The sequence below is a fragment of the Neolamprologus brichardi genome, unplaced genomic scaffold, assembly GCF_056152115.1.
Source record: "Neolamprologus brichardi isolate AB-2024 unplaced genomic scaffold, ASM5615211v1 NODE_ptg000033l+_length_6344489_cov_1, whole genome shotgun sequence".
NCBI classification, from domain to species: domain Eukaryota; kingdom Metazoa; phylum Chordata; class Actinopteri; order Cichliformes; family Cichlidae; genus Neolamprologus; species Neolamprologus brichardi.
In genome coordinates, this window is record NW_028270137.1 from 4500854 (window position 1) to 4519055 (window position 18202).

Genomic DNA, 18202 nt, shown 5'->3' on the forward strand with positions numbered 1-18202 from the left:
CCTATTTTTCTTTACTGTACTCTACATATTCTCATCTTTGACCTCAGATTACAGGAAAACTGTAAGAGGTGACGCAGATATCTCACTGGATTCTAACTCTGGGTGACCCCCACTCTTCACCCTGTCATCCACAGCCAAAATTACTGTACGGTTTTTGAGAAAAGTGATAGTAAACTTAACACATTTTACTGTACTGTACTCTATATATTCTCATCTTTGACCTCAGATTACAGGAAAACTGTAAGAGGTGACGCAGATATTTCATTGGATTCTAACTCTGGGTGACCCCCACTCTTCACCCTGTCATCCACAGCAAAAATTACTGTACGGTTTTTGAGAAAAGTGATAGTAAACTTTGCACAATTTACTCTACTGTACTTTTAATGTCCTCATCTTTGGCCTCAAATTACAGGAAAACTGTAAGAGGTGACGCAGATATTTCACTGGATTCTGAACCTAGGCCATCTCCACTCTGCACCCTGTGATCCACAGCAAAAGTTACTGTACGGTTTTCCAGAAAATTGATAGTAAACTTAACACATTTTACTGTACTGTACTCTATATATTCTCATCTTTGACCTCAGATTACAGGAAAACTGTAAGAGGTGACGCAGATATCTCACTGGATTCTAACTCTGGGTGACCCCCACTCTTCACCCTGTCATCCACAGCAAAAATTACTGTACGGTTTTTGAGAAAATTGATAGTAAAATCTTCCCATTTTACTGTACTGTACTCTATATATTCTCATCTTTGACCTCAGATTACAGGAAAACTATAAGAGGTGACGCAGATATCTCACTGGATTCTGACTCTGGGTGACCCCCACTCTTCACCCTGTCATCCACAGCAAAAATTACTGTACGGTTTTTGAGAAAATTGATAGTAAAATCTTCCCATTTTACTGTACTGTACTCTACATATTGACATCTTTGACCTCAGATTACAGGAAAACTGTAAGAGGTGACGCAGATATTTCACTGGATTCTGAACCTAGGCCATCTCCACTCTGCACCCTGTGATCCACAGCAAAAGTTACTGTACGGTTTTCCAGAAAAGTGATAGTAAACTTAACACATTTCACTGTACTGTACTCTATATATTCTCATCTTTGACCTCAGATTACAGGAAAACTGTAAGAGGTGACGCAGATATCTCACTGGATTCTAACTCTGGGTGACCCCCACTCTTCACCCTGTGATCCACAGCAAAAATTACTGTACGGTTTTTGAGAAAATTGATAGTAAACTTAACACATTTTACTGTACTGTACTCTATATATTCTCATCTTTGACCTCAGATTACAGGAAAACTGTAAGAGGTGACGCAGATATCTCACTGGATTCTAACTCTGGGTGACCCCCACTCTTCACCCTGTGATCCACAGCAAAAATTACTGTACGGTTTTTGAGAAAATTGATAGTAAAATCTTCCCATTTTACTGTACTGTACTCTACATATTGACATTTTTGAGCTCAGATTACAGGAAAACTATAAGAGGTGACGCAGATATTTCACTGGATTCTGACTCTGGGTGACCCCCACTCTTCACCCTGTCATCCACAGCAAAAATTACTGTACGGTTTTTGAGAAAATTGATAGTAAAATCTTCCCATTTTACTGTACTGTACTCTACATATTGACATCTTTGACCTCAGATTACAGGAAAACTGTAAGAGGTGACGCAGATATTTCACTGGATTCTGAACCTAGGCCATCTCCACTCTGCACCCTGTGATCCACAGCAAAAGTTACTGTACGGTTTTCCAGAAAAGTGATAGTAAACTTAACACATTTCACTGTACTGTACTCTATATATTCTCATCTTTGACCTCAGATTACAGGAAAACTGTAAGAGGTGACGCAGATATCTCACTGGATTCTAACTCTGGGTGACCCCCACTCTTCACCCTGTGATCCACAGCAAAAATTACTGTACGGTTTTTGAGAAAATTGATAGTAAACTTAACACATTTTACTGTACTGTACTCTATATATTCTCATCTTTGACCTCAGATTACAGGAAAACTGTAAGAGGTGACGCAGATATCTCACTGGATTCTAACTCTGGGTGACCCCCACTCTTCACCCTGTGATCCACAGCAAAAATTACTGTACGGTTTTTGAGAAAATTGATAGTAAAATCTTCCCATTTTACTGTACTGTACTCTACATATTGACATTTTTGAGCTCAGATTACAGGAAAACTATAAGAGGTGACGCAGATATTTCACTGGATTCTGACTCTGGGTGACCCCCACTCTTCACCCTGTGATCCACAGCAAAAGTTACTGTACGGTTTTCCAGAAAATTGATAGTAAAATCTTCCCATTTTACTGTACTGTACTCTACATATTGACATCTTTGAGCTCAGATTACAGGAAAACTGTAAGAGGTGACGCAGATATTTCACTGGATTCTAACTCTGGGTGACCCCCACTCTTCACCCTGTCATCCACAGCAAAAATTACTGTACGGTTTTTGAGAAAATTGATAGTAAAATCTTCCCATTTTACTGTACTGTACTCTACATATTGACATCTTTGAGCTCAGATTACAGGAAAACTATAAGAGTTGACGCAGATATTTCACTGGATTCTGAACCTAGGCCATCTCCACTCTTCACCCTGTCATTCACAGCAAAAATTACTGTACGGTTTTTGAGAAAATTGATAGTAAAATCTTCCCATTTTACTGTACTGTACTCTACATATTGACATCTTTGAGCTCAGATTACAGGAAAACTATAAGAGGTGACGCAGATATTTCACTGGATTCTGAACCTAGGCCATCTCCACTCTGCACCCTGTGATCCACAGCAAAAATTACTGTACGGTTTTTGAGAAAAGTGATAGTAAACTTTGCACAATTTACTCTACTGTACTTTTAATGTCCTCATCTTTGGCCTCAAATTACAGGAAAACTGTAAGAGGTGACGCAGATATCTCACTGGATTCTGAATCTAGGCCATCTCCACTCTTCACCCTGTGATTCACAGCAAAAATTACTGTACGGTTTTTGAGAAAATTGATAGTAAAATCTTCCCATTTTACTGTACTGTACTCTACATATTGACATCTTTGAGCTCAGATTACAGGAAAACTATAAGAGGTGACGCAGATATTTCACTGGATTCTGAATCTAGGCCATCTCCACTCTTCACCCTGTGATCCACAGCAAAAATTACTGTATGGTTTTCCAGAAAATTGATAGTAAACTTAACACATTTTACTGTACTGTACTCTATATATTCTCATCTTTGAGCTCAGATTACAGGAAAACTGTAAGAGGTGACGCAGATATCTCACTGGATTCTGAACCTAGGCCATCTCCACTCTGCACCCTGTGATCCACAGCAAAAGTTACTGTACGGTTTTTGAGAAAAGTGATAGTAAACTTTGCACAATTTACTTTACTGTACTTTTAACGTCCTTTACTGTAAATTACTGTATGGTTTTCTGATAAAATTAAATCCTAATCCATTACCGAACAAAATGAGTTCATTGAAGTATTTGCTTAACTACAATAAATTTCTTTCCACACACAATTTAAATATTTCAAAATGTCATTCACACACCACCTCAAGTAGCAAATTTTAGACATTATTTATTCAGTGCTTAATCACAACAATAGTCACCTTTAGGCACTTTAAATAATAAGGTAAACCTTACAATAATACATACAGAGACAAACCCAACAATCATATGACCCCCTATGAGCAACAGTGGGAAGGAAAAACTCCCTTTTAACAGGAAGAAACCTCCAGCAGAACCAGGCTCAGGGAGGGGCGGCCATCTGCCTCGACCGGTCAGGGTGAGAAATTACATTTCTCAGATTACTGATTTCTCATATTACTACTACACAGTTTAGATATATTGTTATTCATTATCTGTCATCACACAAATCAACCCAAAAAATCAAAAAGGAAATACTTAAAGTACACGCACAAAGCAAGAATGTTATACATATTGTGTTTTACACATGTGTTCCTCACAACACCAATAACAACTATAAGCAGATTATTCAAGTAGCTTTCACTGCATGTAGAATTAGGTTACACAAAGCACACACTTCCACTCGGTCTTCTGAGCACTGCTGAGCTGTTCATTTGTCATGTCCAGGCATTCAGAATGGAACCAGCGGTTGCAGTTATCACACTGGATCTGTAAACAAAAAAACATATTAACTTTCATAAACACATTAAGTAAATAATTCTATGTTTTAATCAATTAAAATCCTTAAAGACACAGAGTCAAATACTTTTGTTGTAGATAACATAAAACTATTTTTAAAAATACTATACCCAGTCAGTGATGGAGGGTCCTGGATTAGGTGGTTTCGCCGTTGCACACATGGCACAGTTGTTGTCACTGTCAAATACTAAAACATAATATATATATATATATATATGTTAGTATTCATCAGTTTGACACAAATAAATATGTCCATTTGAAGAAGATATTACACACCAGAGGCCTCAAGTATTGTCTGTGCAAATGTCCTTCGTGCCTGGGCCATCTCTTTTTTTGTCGTCAAAAATGTCATTTCTGGTTTATTTGGGAATGCTTCCATTACTTCTTTGGCCATCTGAAATCAAAACAAAAAATACAATTTAATTGAAAACATCTGCAAATGTTACACTTCCTGTTTACACAATTTAACCTTTTAAGATTATTTTAACTTTCCCCACCCCCACCCCAACTTCTTATCTAATTTTACAGAAAAATATTATTGCGTTAATGTGGTACCATACCATGATGACCATTACTCCGCAGCTAGAACCATCCCGTTGAAATGGATGTGTCAGTACTCCTCCTCGAAGTCTCACATTCACCCAGTCTGTTTTGTTGTAGCATGTCCTCCTCATTTTGAAGTATTCACTTTGTGAACATAACATACATTACATTTATATACAAATGAAAGATAAAAGTCACACAGAAAAAGACACATATAGTACATATCACTGTTTTTAATGGTGTGTCAGAAAGCCCTGTGCTCTAGATTATGTTAAATGAAGTATCAAAATTATTAACATGTTCTTTTAAATCTACAAATGTTAACTGTCTCAAATGTCTCACTGCTTAAACACGGTCAGTGTTTTTTTTTATTATTTAAAATTACATACGTGTGTAATTTTGAATTATTTTTTTGAATTCTTTAAAGAACTGATAACCACAGATTTTATTAAACTTTCATCTACAACCATATGTTCACCTTTAGAAAAAGACCTCCTAAGTCCTCCTGTCACTTTTCTAATATTTTATGTTATTATATACATGTAATAACGCATAATTACCGGAATCTTTTGGCTGCACGGTCAGACTCTTCCTGCTCCAAAGAGTTTCTTGAAGGATCGACCAAATACAGACAGCTGTCATCTGCATTTATGTACTGCGATAGATATATAAATTTAAAAAGTACATAAGTTATGAATAATGTGTTATTGAAACAAACTGTCTTCACAGAAATGCTGCTCGTACTAACCAGAAACTTCCAGTGTATATTTCCAATGTTCACAAAGGATAAAATGGCTCTGTAGTTGTCAAAGTTCACCTGTGACATATTAGGAATTAATTACAAATTTGCAACAATACTTTTTCCATTTCGAGACATTAATTAAATTTAAAAAAATTAATTCTAGAATATATATATATTTTTTTTTTTACCTTGGACAAGCTTTGTCTCCTGATTAGTTCTCTCTCTCCATAGAGGATCACACCGCTCGTGTAGTGGTTCATAATGTAGATATTATTCCCCAGATTCAGCCGAATGGCCCAGTGGTGCAGGAGACTTTCAATGACCTGAGGAGTATAATAAATAACCTTTTATTACTTTGTAAACATGATAAAGTTTTGGAATACAAAGGTTAATAAAGATTTTTTTACTTACATATACTCAGTATTCAGTCATGAGGATATGCCTGGAATGTCGATCTAAAGCAGTACTTACTGAATGTGTAGGGAACAACTAATGTTCTGCCCCAGCTTTAACGTTAACCTTATGTATTTCTTTTTCTTTTTTTTTAAATAACTGGATTACATACCTCTCCAACAAGCCAGCTGTGTGGTCTAAGGGTCAGGAACTCACTGTGACGTATGACAAAGTTGTTACCTCTAATCTGAGATGGGACCACAGAAACAACAACTTCCGTTTCCTGTTGTTTCCACAAATATGCGACCTGTGTTTCAACAAGACAATAGAAATAAATTCTAATAATTCTTCTTATGAGAACATTCATTGTAATCGATTACAACGCTTTTAAATCTAATTTTTAAAAGTATTTTATGTACCTAACGCAACAACACGAAAACATCTCCAAATTTGACATAGATTTTAATGTAATTTATTTGAGATGTTAAACTACATTAAGAAATTAAAAATTGAGTCAGTTACTGTTGTTTTTGTAATATTAAGGACAGTAACATGTAAAAGTTACATTTATTGTTGGACTGACATTTGTCATTTTTCTGTGGTATGTTTTTTTTTACTTCATCAACACATACATATAATAAAATCTAATATATAATTACAAAAATATGTACAAACAAACTTGGTTTTTCAAACAGATGACATAGTTATTGAATTAGAGTTTGTTTGTGAAACATCACCTGTGATGCAGTGTCCTTTGTCAGACCGGTTGTGTTTCTCTCAAGGTGCTCTGTCCTTTCCAGTGTAGATGGAGAATCCTCTGGCCCCTTGATTTGTGGGTTGAATTTTAAAGAAAATATTTGTTACTGCTGTGATCATTTTAAGTAAGTTTTTTTATTAAGGAAAAAAAATGGGTGTACTCACTGTCCTCCTGACATCAGAGAGTGGCTCCAAAAGGATCTCTTTGAAGGCCCTTTCCATTTCCTTCACGGTTGGATCATCGTTGTTTACCAGGTGTATTTCAAATGGAGGACTTGTGGGGTTCTTATGGTCAATGTACTTTTTGATTGTGGTGACCACAACATCAGCACAAATTGAGACTGGAAAGTTGAATATTCCAGAGCTCACTGCTGGAATGGCAACAGAGGAAAATTTGTGCTCTTCTGCACATGTCATGACGTTCGAAATACCTTTAGTTAAAAGTTTCTTTGCATGGGATATCATGTGCACTGTGGGGTCAGTCTGCAGACACGGGCCTACCAAATGAATCAGCTTCATGCAAGGTAGTCTGCCTGCTGTGGTAACTGCAACTTGTCCAGCCTTTAATTTGCCATTTTTGGCAATGAAGAGATCACTCTCTGCTTGGATAGTATGTCCTCCAGTAGCAGACAGTGCCTTTGCAAGTCCACCCATGTGAGAGAGATTTTCATTAGCTGCATTAACAATTGCATCCACTTTGAAGGCACATAAGTCTCCTTTCCATACTGTGACCGATGCTTTATTAGCCATGTATGTTGCTATTTTTTGGCAAACGGCTATTTGTTCCTGGCTCTCATCCTACAAAGATAGACACTTGTCAATTTTCAGAGTCATTTATGACAATAACACACAAAACATAAATGTAGACATTCAAAACATTTCTAAAAATACCTGGTTTTGACGAGCATCATATTGTTTGTGCTGTTCCTGTTTAAAGGTTTGAACAGTGGTCTTCCCTTTTACCTGTTAACAGATAACATTTTTGAATGACTTTATATAATAGAATATAATATACAAAAGAATATGGTCATGAATGAGACAAACTTGTTCTGATTTGAGATGTATGTAACGAGTGAGCATCTGTCCTGCTGTTGGTGTAACACACAGGAACTGATATGACTGTGTATGGGTGCCTAGTCCCCTTAAAGGACTCTGTCCAACATTACGTCCCAAGTAAACAGAGGAACTATGAGATAAAAACATCGTCAGTATGTGATGCCTGGTCCAGCCGTACAGAGAACATGCTAGTGTATGATTGCAAACTTGCTTGCCTGCAGTCAGGGCACGCGAGCTGTGCTTAATACAGTAGGTCTCCAAAAGACAATTAATCAGCCTTGAAAGCTTGTTTAATTCATATGCCCTTGGCCTACAACTGCTGAAAACAAAGCTGTACATGGTGTGACCAGCAAAAAGCAAAAAACCTGAGCTTCCTCCTGCACTTATGTCACCTATGGACATGCATTTTTTGGCATTAAAGTGGGGGTTCACTAAGGCCCATGCCTAGGTGTAATACAATGTCAAAACACATAAAGATTTCAGGTAATCAGTTGGAATACAGTTTGATAAAACATTGAAACATGGAGACGGATGATAATTTATAATTCATGCTTTATCAAGTCAAAGCAGACGCTTTACCCCAGAGGACAAAAGGAGTATGGCAATCAGGAGGACATCACAAGGTTTAATTATTGAAAATAATGGGAACATGATGACTTACCTCAGTTTTCTTTTTCTTCAGTGGCAGTTCTGTCAGTAACGGTGACACGTACACACCTTTTCATTTAATGCGTTTGTCTTTCCATTTCTCCATTTCCACGCGAAAAGACTGTTGATTACACATACATACTTTTAATGCTTACTTATTTTATCATCTCTTAATTCTATAGTCATAGCCAAATGTTTTCACTTTTTCTTAGTTTCTTGTTCTAGTTGTATAAAACACAATTTTCATTATTAGGAAGTTATTCATACCTTTTGTCTTGATTTTTTCATGTCTGCATATTCAAGCAGGAGGGCATCGTGCATTTTTTGATAAATTTCCACAAAGTCATCAAGCCTTGTCAGTCTCCTTCTCTGGATACGGATTTTTTTCAAATCCCACTGGCTTTTCTCCATGATTCCTTGGGTTCTATTGTCTTGTGTAAAATTCTTAAATGCAATAGTACATTGTTTAAATCAGTATCTATGTATTGTAAATTTATGTACAATTTATGTTTCTTTTTCACTTATTCTTCTCGCTATGATACCTGGTTCTTGGATTGCTGAATGTCACCATAGAGTTTACTGAGCTGCTGGTAAGCAGGACCAGTACCATGACGTCCAAGATCCCCTAAGGAGAATACAAGCAATTCAAAAACACAATTAAAATAGATAATTCAACATTTAATGAATAACTGACAATTTAAGATAGTAATACAACAAATAAAAAAACGTACCGAGCATCATTGATGACCACAAAGTTGCATGTGGTAGAAGGTGATTTACCAGACCGGCAATAAATTTGGGTGCATGAAAGATGTTTCTTTCGCCCTCACAGTCCAGTGTTGCATTGTCAACAATTGCCTGGAAATGGGTCTTCAAAGGGGCATTCTGAACATCAGTCTGTAAAACAGATATATATCTGTATTCAGCAAGTTATCAAACCAAAGACAAATTAATTATATAAAATATTATTTTAAATATATATATTTTAAACCACAATAACGTGACACACATTTGGGACAGACACAAGTAAAAAAGTTATTAATATGGTTACTTAAAAAATAAATCTTAGCTAACCTTGTAATCTTCAGCAATCACAGTCTTCTCATCCAAATCCAGGGTCCCCCGTTTTTGCATAAGGATTTTCAAGTTGTTGTAGTGTTTTGTTACGTTCCTTCCACTACAAGGACTGCAAAACACTATTGCTGCACTATGGACAACATCATCCATGTCTTTTAAGTTATCACAGCATGCAAGGAGCCCAAACACATGCATTCCAAGCCTGTAGTTCTCTGGAATGCTGGGAAAATGAACAAATGAAATCACTGTTAGTGAGACCTTTACATTACAAATCTTGTATTCTTTTTTAATTATTGATATAAATGTACTCACTGTTTTTTACAAAGGTCCTTGGCATTTTTCATGACATGGCTCAAACATCGATGCAGAATGGGAATGTTGAATTGCTGTGCTGAATGCTGGCCAGTGAGTAAGACATAGTACTTCTGCAGCAGATCCTCTAGACTTGTTCTGCAGAATGTCATGGAAATGGATCGGAGGAGTACCAGGGATCCATCACACATGAACATGACAGGCCTGTTGTAGGCCCGATTACCAAATGCTCTTACCAGATCAGTCTGAAAGGCCTGCAAGAAGTATGTCACAGAAGCTGTAGTGTGGTCACATGTGACATATGTAGCAACTGGAAGAGGAGAAGCACCTTTGGATGGGTTTCTGACAACCAACTCATACACATAGTAAGGTGGCGTTCCAGCACTTTCTTTTCTTATTATACTTCCAGTGGCATCAAAGTACACAATGTCTTCTTTGCATCTTTGATGAAAAACTGACAAGGTTTTCTTAGACCACAGCATTATGCCCTTTGGATGCATCAGAATCTTCTGCAGTACGTCCTTTTCAGTGTCCTGATACTGTTGAATTATCTTTTGTAAGCTAATCAACTCGTTGGGATCTGCTCTAGTGGCTTTTCTTTCAGACCATGCAATGTTTTTCAACACTTCTTTTGTTGGAGCATCATCCCTGTTGCCAGATTGGATCACCTTTTGTGGCACTTTCTGTAAAGACTCCAAGTACAAGCTCCTTGGTAATTTGTTTTTGAGGAGTTCTCCAGCACTTTGACGTGATTGTGCACGCACAGGCCGCCTTTTCAGCTCTTTGTTATTATGGCAGACCTCACCTCCTTTGAAAACGACTTCTGCTTTCAGTGTCTCTTCGTCATAAACCACCACAGCCACAGTGACAGGGCAGTCCTGAAATCTGCAGTACCCCACACACCTGAAAACCGGTGCCTTTGATCTTGAAGAGAGTTTTTTCACACTGTGTCTCCGAAATCCAAAGCTGCAGTACGGATTAAGGGTTCTGATTCCACTGGCAATTATATTTGTCCACTGCAGTCCTTTAAATAGTCTTCCTGACTGATGTTGCCGTAACTCCTTCCATTCATTCTCATTTATGAAAAAGAAACTTTTCTGCTGTGGCAAACCAGATGTGAAAAATTTTTCTTCTGAAGTGCTACTGTCTGTGTTGACTTTAGCTGATTCATCTGATCCATTCCTCTGCAACATTCAGATATACATTTTAAAAAATATATATAAACACTTTCAATGTTTGTCACTACAGTGTCTCTATGAAAATCCAACAGCATCATTATGTTACAATTTCACTAACGAACCCATAGGACAAGTTTCACATTATCTTAGTAAATTTGTCTTAGTAAGTGAATATGACTAAGAAATATTTATTTTACCTCGAAAGATCATCACAAAAAGATTTTAACTTTAAATGTAAACTTTGGATTACAGTTCAAAATAATTGAAATTTTTAATATAATAATTACATGCTGATAGTGTTTAACAAACATATAAACTCTGTGTTTTCTTTCTCTGTTGTGTATTAAAAACAGCGAAAGTTATGAAATTACCTTAGCATTTGCATTTGAAGACGAAGATTTAGAGTCACTCTCGAGGGATTGTGTGTCTGGGGTATGGATGCCGCTCTCTGCAGTTTTTTGAAGTGCATCCTGGGAAGAGAAAGCGATGTCGTTTCTTTACAAATTAATGTTTTTCCAAAGCAACACAATGTAATACTGAATAAAATACAAATAATTACCTCTTTTCTTGAAGGTAAAGGTACATTTCCTACAGATTGTGGAGACTTTGGCGCAACAACGTCTTCCTCATTCTAACGAATCACAAATTAATTAAAACATAACAATTACATAACAAGACTGAAATTTCAGTATGTCTTTGTTAACACACATTGTTACAAAATATTTTGAAAAGAATCACTATGTAATGACGGTTTTATAAGGGAAAAAATATTCAGCAAAGGAATATAGTACTATAATTATTGTAAATGAAAAAGTAATATTCTGATTCAGATTTTGGAACTTGATTGGGCAATAACAAGATCAAATGGAGAAATTAGAAGAGTGGAAGACATGGAGTGAAAAGTTAGTCAGCAGCAGGAGGATGAGTTGGTTACTCCTTTAAAATGGGGTCAGATGTGACACTCAGGTCTTTGTCTGGCTCTCCTGTGGGTGCTTAAGGCTCTACACCTCATGGTTTGGTGGCTTGCTTTCATATGTGTTTACCTGCTGTGAAGTCTATTGTAATCTACATTCTTGCTCTCCATATGACTCATTATTACTCTGTTTCAAGATTTAAATTATTTTCAAGATGACATTTTGGAGTGAATTTGTTTTATTTGTATCTAAAAAGCAGGATAACTACAATGGCTGGATAAGGTTGTCATGATGGCTTTAAATTTTTAAATCTGACAGTAAGTGTATGACACATTTCTTACAATGGAAGGAACATCATCTCCAAGTGTTGTCTCTGCAGTAGGAAAATCAGTCTGTAGCAAGGGACCCTCTACCCCTGATGTGGTCTGTAAAAATATTTGATTTTTGCATAATAATTTTTATTACAGGAAGTTCTACCAAAGAAATATCTGTTCTTTTTTTAAGTATTTTTTTTAATGGACTAAATATAAATACTAAAAAAACATTGCTTACCTTTTCATACTGCAGGACTGCCTTGACAATTTTTTTCCTATTAAGACATGTATTAGGCACTCCCAAATCTCTTGAGACATTTTCCCAAAAGCCATGCACTTTGTGAACACTGTAGGTCTTTAGACTGGTCCCGGGTTCAGCATACTTGTGAATGACCTCTAATATATTTTGCAGGGATTTTGAAATTGTCCGTGCCTTTTAATGTAAAAGAGAACAGTGACATTAACACATTATACCTTTATTGTGCTGTAAGTGATACAGATTGAACAATGTATATTATTATCACATTATTGATTGTTACATTACTTGCCTTTCCAAAAACTGAAAAAGTGCAGGTCCTGAAATTTTGAGACAAATTAAAATTAATACAAAGAAAAACAAACCATATGAACATATCTGTTATCCTGAGATCAACCTTGCAATACTGATCAACAATAACATATGAAATGTGAACTCTTCATTTAAGTTTAATAGACTTCAGAAAACATTTTGAGGCACTCCAAGTACCCACACTCTAGTGATGTCCAAAACGCATGATGCGAAAAAATCTTTTTGGTAACTTTTTCTATGCCAACAACATAACGGGTAGTATTTAGAATTTTGGACATACAAGCGCTAACTAACACAGCCCTTGTTAATGGTCATTTGCTAAGAAACTATCTCTAAGTTCTAAATTTTAAAATTCACAGTGCAAATTACTGTAATTAACACTATAGTTAAATAACACAAGCACTAATTCACTGTGTGTAATACACATTCCCTAATTGATTTATTAATATTAATAATGTTATACTATGTTACATACATATTTTGAGTGTCTCCTAAACCACAAAAACAAGCTGTTAAAGACCATTGCTCTGAACGGACTTTACAATCATTATCACAATCACCATGACTTGAAAGAATCATTGTGTCAAGCCAATTAAAATTTAAAATCGGGTAATACCCAGTGCAAATCTGCTTAAATGAGAATTTGTGACCTTATGTGACAAAAACACTTTTGTAAGATGATTTATTTATCATGGTGAACAGTGTTACTTATTATGTTTTTGTTTTTTTTTTTACAAGTAATGCAACCAAACCAAACATTGATTTTGTTTTAACGTATTTGTTCATACTACAAAATGTTACGTATTTTTCAATTATCTCAATGTGTTATGACTTCTTTTTCTTAATGAATATATATATTTAAGAAAAGATACAACATCAAAAGTCAAACGACTGAACAGTTTTCACTACGCTTAAATGGAGGGTGTTACTTTTAAATGTACGCCTAAGAGTACAAAATCTAATCTTAGGTATATGTTATATTTCTATATATGCTCTCTATTGGTTAGTATATCAATATTATTGAAGTTTTCAAATTCTAAAAATTATGATTTTAGACAAATTTCTGGACGAAGACTATATACAAAGCGCAAACAATCTAAAAAAATTTCTATAATTAGACTGAGGAAAATAACTGGCATTAAATGGTAGCCCCATTTTTAGTGTTAATTACTCACCTTTCCATTTTATTGTTGGTGGGTAAACCGAAAATTTTTGTCCACGTAGGCCTCGATGAAAAGTTCAGTGTACTAATGTGTAATGACAGCGTAACCACATATAAACGTTTCCCGTCGCAATGAAAGCTACGCTATCTGTCCGTGCGACGCAACGACTCAATAAATACCGAAAGATCAAAAGTGGGTTGGCTCTATGTCATGTGACTCTTGTCCCACACATCAGTTTGCATTGAATTAACCAATAATACTAATTTAATTCTAATAATGAAGCAAAAACTAAAAAATGTTAAGGCAATGTGCGACCTTGTTATTTCATGTATAAAATATAATCAAAATAGTATTGGCAGAAATATTTCTACGAGTTACAGTCTGAAATTTTTTTTATGAAACTTGTAATCAAAAGGCAAGATATTGTATAGGTAATTTAGAATATTAATGTTAAAGACAATGCGTGTCAGAGAAAAAGACAAAAGCATATTGCTTAAAATATATTGTAAAAGATGTGATTAAAGACTTTCATATAAATTATGAGAATTGAAAATTGTTTTTATACTTCTAAGACTACTATTACTTAGAGTAACTTGAAAATTAATGAACAAGAAGGAAAATATTATTTTCTATTGAACAAGTGAGTTGAATTAGATTTTCAATGTTTTTGCAGTTAACATATTTACTGAGACAATCAAAAATGAGCATGGAACAACATCTGTTACATGCCCTGGTACCCAGCTCTTTGTTTTCTCTTACTCTTGTCTTTCAGGTGTCAAGCCTCATTCAATACTCAATACACTCAATACAAAGGTAATTGGCACGTCTCTATTGGCTGATCTGGGGAACAGTAGACCAATCGCTTGCCTGGGATAATTTCAAAAAACCAGCTCCCAGGCCAGCAGGTTGGCTTCAGACTGTCTTTGAACTTTTGTTAGTAGGTGTCTGTGTATGTGAATAGAGTGTTTGGGTGTGAGGCTGGACAGATAAGATCGGGGTACCCCAAACACATCAACTGAGCTTTAAGTGTTAAAAACACTAGGTTATGCAGATGATGACACTTTTGTATCCTGTGACTGACCTTATGTGTCAAGCAGGTACACAGGCCTTTTGTTTTGCATATTATTTTATTTCCACTTTAGGGAAGCTGTTGGCGTCTTTTTGTTTTAGTAATGTCTTTGATCTGGCTCAGCCGCTCGGTTCTCGTCCCCAGCCTTTTTCTTATGTTAAGCTTACCGTTATCAAGGCATGGTAAATGAACAGTAAACCTTGCCTGATGACTAATCTTCCCTTTTCCCTATCATTGATTTATTTGGGTTGTCATGGAAGAAGTATTAAACAATGCCTTTTATTAGAACATAAGCATTTAAATGCAGTAACTGTATTTGAATTAGTTAAATATGAGTGGGCAACTCTGACCATGACAAGAATGCATTTGATCTAAGAAATTAATAAAAAATTTAGACATATTGTTGTCATTATTTTTACTCTTCAATTTGATGTGTTTTTTCTTTAAGATAGTATCAGAAGTTGCTCCTCCACCATGAAAAAAAAACAACTGCATGTATTATTTTACTACATTCATGATTCTCCACTGTGGTCTTTCTCATTCATCCTGTTTGGAGCTTAATGTTCAACATCCTTTATCTATTAAAATTACAGAAGTAGAAGGAAGTAATCATCAGAGCAGGAATCATGATAAATGATAAATACATTACCAGTACATAAAAACATAACATTTGCATAATTTCTCTGATAACCCTGCATTGGATGGGTTTATTAACGGTGGGCTGAAATTGTACTACAGTCTGCTGATGAGGAACTTCTTTGAGTGTTGAATTAAATGTCCTCCACAATCTGTATATGAATTGTCATTAAAACCATAGAGATTCTTACTTATAAAGGAAAGAAAAGTGTGACAATGCCCATCAACAAATAGTGTATATTCTTTGAAACATTACAAAGATACATGTAATTCTGGGTTCACCTGAATTACAGATTAGACTGGTGGACAAACAGAGATGTTGTGTACAACTGGTGACAGCATCGGTGACAGGGATGCCAAAAGGAAGAACAAATTAACCAGCAAGGCTGGAAGCAGAATTAGGAGGCGTCATAGTCAGCGAGGGTCAGAGATCAATGAACAAATTGCCCACCTTCATGAATAATGCATCACCCTCAAAAGGATTCAAAATTTGGGCCATGAAGAACAGTTCAGGAAACCTATTTTTTTTTTCATCTGTGAAACTGTATAAATGAAATGTAAATTATGTTAAAGGCAAACACAATTGTAAGCCAAAAGAAACAAACAAATTATGCCTTTAAACATCTGTATAGACTTGATACAATATTTATTAACTGAATTTGCTAACATGTCTTACATAGTGAGAGTATTTCTTTTACTGATGATATTTCAATGATATGTATTTTCTATGACTAAATAATGCTCTATCTAACACATGGCAATAACAGCAGATGTGGCAATTTTGTAATTTGTTGTATAAATTTGATATTATTTTAGGCAGTATATATTCTTAGCCTTTGACATACTCTGTTAACACAGCAATCTCAAAAACCATACAGTAACTTTTGCTGTGGATCACAGGGTGCAGAGTGGGGGTCACCCAGAGTCAGAATCCAGTGAGATATCTGCGTCACCTCTTATAGTTTTCCTGTAACCTGAGGTCAAAGATGAGAATATATAGAGTACAGTAAATTGTGTTAAGTTTACTATCAATTTTCTGGAAAACCGTACAGTAATTTCTGCTGTGGATCACAGGGTGCAGAGTGGAGATGGCCTAGATTCAGAATCCAGTGAAATATCTGCGTCACCTCTTACAGTTTTCCTGTAATCTGAGGCCAAAGATGAGGAGATTAAAAGTACAGTAGAGTAAATTGTGCAAAGTTTACTATCACTTTTCTCAAAAACCGTACAGTAATTTTGGCTGTGGATGACAGGGTGAAGAGTGGGGGTCACCCAGAGTTAGAATCCAGTGAGATATCTGCGTCACCTCTTACAGTTTTCCTGTAATCTGAGGTCAAAGATGAGGAGATTAAAAGTACAGTAGAGTAAATTGTGCAAAGTTTACTATCACTTTTCTCAAAAACCGTACAGTAATTTTTGCTGTGGATCACAGGGTGAAGAGTGGAGATGGCCTAGGTTCAGAATCCAGTGAAATATCTGCGTCACCTCTTACAGTTTTCCTGTAATCTGAGCTCAAAGATGTCAATATGTAGAGTACAGTACAGTAAAATGGGAAGATTTTACTATCAATTTTCTCAAAAACCGTACAGTAATTTTTGCTGTGAATCACAGGGTGAAGAGTGGAGATGGCCTAGATTCAGAATCCAGTGAGATATCTGCGTCACCTCTTACAGTTTTCCTGTAATTTGAGGCCAAAGATGAGGACATTAAAAGTACAGTAGAGTAAATTGTGCAAAGTTTACTATCACTTTTCTCAAAAACCGTACAGTAATTTTTGCTGTGGATCACAGGGTGCAGAGTGGAGATGGCCTAGGTTCAGAATCCAGTGAAATATCTGCGTCACCTCTTATAGTTTTCCTGTAATCTGAGCTCAAAGATGTCAATATTTAGAGTACAGTACAGTAAAATGGGAAGATTTTACTATCAATTTTCTGGAAAACCGTACAGTAACTTTTGCTGTGGATCACAGGGTGCAGAGTGGAGATGGCCTAGATTCAGAATCCAGTGAGATATCTGCGTCACCTCTTACAGTTTTCCTGTAATCTGAGGCCAAAGATGAGGAGATTAAAAGTACAGTAGAGTAAATTGTGCAAAGTTTACTATCACTTTTCTCAAAAACCGTACAGTAATTTTTGCTGTGGATCACAGGGTGCAGAGTGGAGATGGCCTAGGTTCAGAATCCAGTGAAATATCTGCGTCACCTCTTATAGTTTTCCTGTAATCTGAGCTCAAAGATGTCAATATTTAGAGTACAGTACAGTAAAATGGGAAGATTTTACTATCAATTTTCTGGAAAACCGTACAGTAACTTTTGCTGTGGATCACAGGGTGCAGAGTGGAATTGGCCTAGGTTCAGAATCCAGTGAAATATCTGCGTCACCTCTTACAGTTTTCCTGTAATCTGAGCTCAAAGATGTCAATATGTAGAGTACAGTACAGTAAAATGGGAAGATTTTACTATCAATTTTCTGGAAAACCGTACAGTAACTTTTGCTGTGGATCACAGGGTGAAGAGTGGGGGTCACCCAGAGTCAGAATCCAGTGAAATATCTGCGTCACCTCTTATAGTTTTCCTGTAATCTGAGCTCAAAAATGTCAATATGTAGAGTACAGTACAGTAAAATGGGAAGATTTTACTAT

General features: G+C 36.0%; 2 protein-coding genes across 2 annotated transcripts; both read right to left on the reverse strand.

Annotated features, from left to right (window-relative positions):
• Positions 1-3686: 3686 nt before the first annotated feature.
• LOC148094639 (uncharacterized) lies at positions 3687-8393 on the reverse strand. The gene is made up of 11 exons (XM_087837485.1): positions 8345-8393; positions 7519-7590; positions 6793-7425; positions 6609-6695; positions 5667-6178; positions 5485-5553; positions 5297-5391; positions 4754-4880; positions 4470-4587; positions 4304-4380; positions 3687-4163 (listed from the first exon to the last, which is right to left on the reverse strand). Exons 5-11 carry the CDS (start codon positions 5736-5738, stop codon positions 4050-4052), a joined length of 672 nt encoding a protein of 223 aa, XP_087693611.1. The 5' UTR covers positions 5739-6178; positions 6609-6695; positions 6793-7425; positions 7519-7590; positions 8345-8393; the 3' UTR covers positions 3687-4049.
• Positions 8394-8592: 199 nt separating this feature from the next.
• Positions 8593-13076, reverse strand: LOC148094640 (uncharacterized). The gene is made up of 10 exons (XM_087837484.1): positions 12675-13076; positions 12365-12559; positions 12154-12237; positions 11458-11529; positions 11270-11368; positions 9721-10904; positions 9406-9628; positions 9063-9228; positions 8874-8956; positions 8593-8775 (listed from the first exon to the last, which is right to left on the reverse strand). The coding sequence occupies exons 1-10, from the start codon at positions 12756-12758 to the stop codon at positions 8593-8595; spliced, it is 2373 nt and encodes a 790-aa protein (XP_087693610.1). The 5' UTR covers positions 12759-13076.
• Positions 13077-18202: the final 5126 nt, after the last annotated feature.

Excerpts from the sequence above, each read along its gene's own strand:
- LOC148094639 (XM_087837485.1), bottom strand. The coding sequence starts at position 5,738 with ATGAACCACTACACGAGCGGTGTGATCCTCTATGGAGAGAGAGAACTA. Across the intron at positions 5,554-5,666 it reads GGAGACAAAGCTTGTCCAAG|GTGAACTTTGACAACTACAG; the intron begins GTAAAAAAAAAA and ends AATATGTCACAG. Across the intron at positions 4,164-4,303 it reads GACCCTCCATCACTGACTGG|ATCCAGTGTGATAACTGCAA; the intron begins GTATAGTATTTT and ends TTTTGTTTACAG.
- LOC148094640 (XM_087837484.1), bottom strand. The coding sequence starts at position 12,758 with ATGTTCATATGGTTTGTTTTTCTTTGTATTAATTTTAATTTGTCTCAA. Across the intron at positions 10,905-11,269 it reads CTTCAAATGCAAATGCTAAG|AGGAATGGATCAGATGAATC; the intron begins GTAATTTCATAA and ends TGAATGTTGCAG. Across the intron at positions 9,629-9,720 it reads AAGGACCTTTGTAAAAAACA|CATTCCAGAGAACTACAGGC; the intron begins GTGAGTACATTT and ends TCATTTTCCCAG.